This window comes from Montipora capricornis, chromosome 12 (assembly GCF_036669925.1).
Source record: "Montipora capricornis isolate CH-2021 chromosome 12, ASM3666992v2, whole genome shotgun sequence".
Lineage (NCBI taxonomy): Eukaryota > Metazoa > Cnidaria > Anthozoa > Scleractinia > Acroporidae > Montipora > Montipora capricornis.
In genome coordinates this window covers 12,135,757-12,140,756 of record NC_090894.1, presented here as the reverse complement: position 1 = coordinate 12,140,756, position 5,000 = coordinate 12,135,757, and the positions used below count along the sequence as shown (strand labels likewise).

Here is a 5,000-nt window from a genome sequence, read left to right as displayed (position 1 = left end):
TTTCGTTTCTCCAACTTGATACTCTACTTGTACCGAAGGCAGTGATCAAAGAAGACCATTTCGTCAGCTATGAAGTACCCGCGAGTGAAAACCCCTTGTGGTGGTTTGCGTTTCCTTGTTGTGTTAATGATGTGCTTTACCATTTTGGTTCACATCTCAGCCATGGATGATCAGCGTCCAAATAATCACGATGTCCATGCAACTGGACAAAAGACTGAGTCGATGCTGTTTCGCGAACGCAGAAGAATTAAGAAAAACACCACTCAAAACCCGCAAGACTTTGAAAAACGACTGAAAAGCGTTGAAGAGAGGTTTGTCCTCGATAAGTTATAACAGCTGGTTATCCTCCCAATCTCAAATAACGAATTGTCGTCTCTCCGGTCGAGACTGAGTGATCTTTTCAATTTTTTTCTTGATTTCAGTGAGTGTTCATTGTTTCTAATGGTCGTGTATTTTGCTTTGTCGACTCTCTTGGCCACCAAAGTTATTTGATAACATTTCTATACAATTCTGCTTCATGCGTTAGGAGTTTACACTTTTATAGTTTTCAGAAATAAAACTTCGATTCGAAATTGATTTAGCGAAGACTAAAACTTCCTTCAGAAACTTGGTACCTCTTACTATGTTTAAGCAATTATTCTTGTTTCCAGCAGTATTAAAATGTTGCCAGTTAATTTAACTCCAAAGGAAATATTATCGCTACAGTTTCAATTTTATGCGTGTGAGTGAAATGTTTAGTATAGAAGTGATTTTTGTGCAGAAAGAGAAAATTTATTTCGCTAAAATTAAAGTTATTATACCAAGTGCTTTTCCTCGCAAAAATACGGTTTTTAGAAAATACGCCGCTTGGAGGTATTTATCAAAACGATGGGGCAATATAAGCGCGTTGGAAAAAAATCATCAAAGACCCGAAGGAAAGAGCCATATTAATTACGGCACTCAGTAAACGATATCATGTAAAATGTCAGCTCCAACGAAAAAAATAAATAAATAAATAAAATCATTCGACCAAAACGACCAATCAGATCTAGTATGCAATCAAACGTTTACTATCACTGTAAAACTCTTTAACATTTAATTCAATACGGACAATTCTTCAGTTACATGTTCTTTCCCTAAAATATTATTATGCCTTAACCTGCTTGAGCTTGAATACCTTTCTTTTACCTCAGACATGACCATCTGATAACAATCGACAATTCAGATGAATATCAACACTTCAATTTTATTTTGTTATAGACTTGATGCACTGATGCGGTTCCCTCGTCTGGGATCAAGTGGGAATTCTTGCAATTCACTTATAGCCTACCTTTTGGGTTGGTATAGAGCCCACCCATGATTATAAGATAATGGCATTTAAAAGAAGAGTTATTCAGTGTTAAAAGTTATTTCTTTTCATTTGTTTTGAGGCACAACAGAAAATAAAACCTTGCGTAATTTGGGAAGTTCTCACCAGTACATGAACGCAAAAAAAGTCTGGTATAAAAGCATTATTTTGTTCAGGTTATTTTTAAAAAAAAATAATTGAAGGTTATAATTAATACGACTACCAACTACGAATTTTAAGGAATCATCCTATTTGTGAACTCTAAGCCATTGAATTGTTTTGTACCATTTTCAATCTCAAAGGAAAGCATATCCAAAACAGTGGAAAAGAAAAGATGGGACCCCCAGGTCCACCAGGGAAACCAGGATTGAATGGAAAAAATGGCTCCAAAGGTAAATGAAACTCTGCACCACATGGCAATATTTAAACTTCACTTCACAGAGCTGTCATAGAGATTTTGCCGTCTTACCGTAAAAACGTCTGAAATTGTGCAGAAGATGCCCATTATTAAACCTATTTTTTGTCTGATGCTTAAAATCCTCCTGGAATCGGAATTATTATATATCATAGAAATTTAATGTACAGGCCGGAAGAAGGCGTTTACACCGAAATTTGTGGACACAGAGCCAGATCTTGGAAAACGTTAACTCCATTTGATGCAGGTTAAAATCCACTTTAACCCTTTCCATTAATACTAGTACTAAAAAAGAGAAACTTAGTCTCTTTGGACCAACAGAGTCTGCAGTAAACAAAGGAAATATTATCCGTTTTGGTCTCCACCACAGTTTAGGGCTTTTGAAATTGTATAGAATGGTAGAACCCCTTATAAATATCAAAAAGACATCCAAAACTTGTCCAAACTCAGGATGATTTAATTCAACCAGTCGCTAAAGAGGGAGTGTTTTAAAAACATTTGTTATCGCACCATTTTCAAAAACACAGTAAAATACGCTCCTCCAAATAACGAAAAATATCGTGTTCCAATTTCCCGTTCTTTATTCTGAACATTAGACCCTGCCAGATGCAGTTTTGCCGCCTCGCTTTTGTCCTGTTTTTCTAAGAGAGGAGCTCTAACTTGTTAAACAATAAATGAATGACAGTAAATTGCTTAAGGTATTTCACACAAACTACCCCACTCAGAAAGGAAAAACACAAACAAACAAATACACCCACTTAAAAGGGAAAACTAAATATAGTTTCGTGAATCATCCCGAGTGAGGCATCTTTCCCTACTTTCCTTCAACTCGTTTGAATAAGGTGAATAAGAAATGCAGGTCAATGTGACCATGGAAAACAAATCACTCTGAACTGCTTCCCTTCAAATTTTCCCATCAGCACACAGCAAATAATAGTGCACCCGCTCTGTCCTCTTTCCTCACAGGGGAACCAGGAAAGCCTGGCACAAACACGCCCTTACCAGGCCCTCCTGGTCCTAAAGGACAACAGGGAGCAATAGGTAAGACTGGAGCCCAGGGACCTCAAGGCGCCAAAGGAGAAAAAGGACAAAACGGGACTGCAAAGTCGGGTGTGAAGTATGTTCGATGGGGAAGGACCACATGTCCCAGTGGTGCTCAGATCGTCTATAAAGGTATAAAGTTCCTAAAACAATTTAATTCAACGCTTCCTAACATTTCGTAATACCGCTCAACTAAGATTTACACTTAGTTCTCTTCATTATTAGGTGGTTGCCATAGAATTTTGAATTTTTTCATTTCCTGGTGGTCAAGGGATTCGTCACGGGAGCAGAAAACTTTATAAAGGAATAGTAAAAAGTTACTCAATAGGAAATACTCATCTCGCTAAAAAAAAGAATTCCTTTCGATATGTAATTTATTTGGGAGTGAGAGCTGTTGTTTGATCTCGAAGCAAGCTGAATGCGTTTTATATGCCCTTCTCGCGTTTCAGGGATAATTGGGGGTGAATATTGGAACCACTACGGTGGTGGAGCCAACTACCTTTGTCTTCCTCACAATCCAAAGTACGACAAGTACAAAGATGGTCACCAGCATGCAGGATACATTTACGGCACTGAGTATGAAATCATTGGTTACAACGGACACCCTTTTAAGAGAAATCTCCATGATCATGAAGCACCCTGTGTTGTCTGCTTCGTGGCGTCACGTGGTTCAATGCTGATGATGCCCGCAAGGAATGACTGTCCATCTGGATGGACCGAGGAGTATCATGGGTATCTGATGACTGAACGTTATACTCACAAACATTCAAGTGATTTCATCTGTGTCGATGGTGATCCGGAATATGTTCCTGGTAGCCATGCTAACAAAAATGGTGCCACGCTGTATCCCGTGGAAGGCGTTTGTGGTTCACTTCCCTGTCTACCATATGTCAGCGGTCGAGAGCTGACATGCGCCGTCTGCACCAAGTAATGAAAGAAAAAAGAAAGCTTGAACAGTAGTTGATTTGCATTAGAACTAAACAGAAACTAAATGAAATATCAATCGCTAGCAAGCCAGAGAGCAAATGTAGAGTAAGGGGGCAAAACAATAAACTTGTTGATCTTAATGAGTCTTGTGTTACACGATTATGTTCAATTCGATCCACTAATCAGCATCCTACAGCTGACATGTCTTGGAACAAGTGCCCTCTTCGATTGGTACCGAATATACTAAACATTTTAGATGTACTCAAGTCTTCTTACAAAACTCAGTGGAAATTGATCCTCCACAGCAAGTCCATTTTCATTAATTAATTGAAATTTCTCCGACAAATCAAATAAGACCACATTGGTATGAAACCCAAGGTTGACCCCAATGGAACGAAAATACGCAGGCATTTGAACTTACCTAACCTAGATAACGGACAATCTTTCCTCCCTTGTACCCATTCTTTTTCTAAGTGACACCGTCCTGGGCATGTATTTTCATGTGCCTCTTTCAACAAGAATTGGTACAAGAGAGGAAGGATTGTCCATCTGTTTGGTTTAGGCAGAGTTAACTGAATAGAGGGTAATGTGAAGTGCTAGATTTCTATCCCATGTGAACCATGTGAGCGTTAGCCCTACTGATGGAAATGGGCCCACACAAGGACAGAGAAAAACTCTGACCATTACCCTCTATTCAGTTAACTCTGTTTAAAATATAAGTGCTACACGGCCAACGTTTGTATAAACGTAACCTTTCCTTGTACTTGTTTGGTTTAGGTACGAGTATTAACCTCTTTCATAATGGCGGCCCAAGAAAATATCCTTTTGCTTTAGTGCTAATAAGCCTTTGTAGCCTTGCAACGACGAGCGAATTTCAAAAGAATATTTGTTTCAAAACGAGGGCAGTAGGTCTAATTAACAAACACAAAAGAATGAAAAAGTGGTCGCCATTTATGACAGTGACACTTCCACCCTGTTTGACAACAAAGATTTCTCAAATACCTCAACCTGAGACATCGATCCTAGCATAAAATTTACCATGAAATTCGAAGAAAAGCATAAAATTCCGTTTTTAGACGGCCTTGTTAAACGCGAGCAAAATCATGCATATGTTTCAACGATGACCTAGTACAGGAAGAAACTTTCAACCGGCCTTTACATGAAATGGGACTCGACTCGACTCCTTCACACCACGAAAGCACGAGGTTAATTTAGTTCGCACCTTGACCTATCGTTGTTTTCGTGTTTGTTCTGATTCCTCTTTATGCGTTCTTGCCTTTAGTTAATGAA

At 38.7% G+C, this 5,000-nt stretch overlaps 1 protein-coding gene across 1 annotated transcript in view; it reads left to right on the top strand.

Annotated features, from left to right (window-relative positions):
- Positions 1–5: 5 nt before the first annotated feature.
- The window catches only part of LOC138027714 (uncharacterized), a 10,908-nt gene continuing 5,913 nt past the window's right edge, over positions 6–5,000 (top strand). The window contains exons 1-4 of the mRNA XM_068875315.1: positions 6–311; positions 1,240–1,316; positions 1,630–1,719; positions 2,709–2,915. Of these exons, the coding sequence (XP_068731416.1) occupies positions 70–311; positions 1,240–1,316; positions 1,630–1,719; positions 2,709–2,915 (616 nt within the window). The 5' untranslated portion in view covers positions 6–69. The remainder of the gene's footprint in view (positions 312–1,239; positions 1,317–1,629; positions 1,720–2,708; positions 2,916–5,000) is intronic.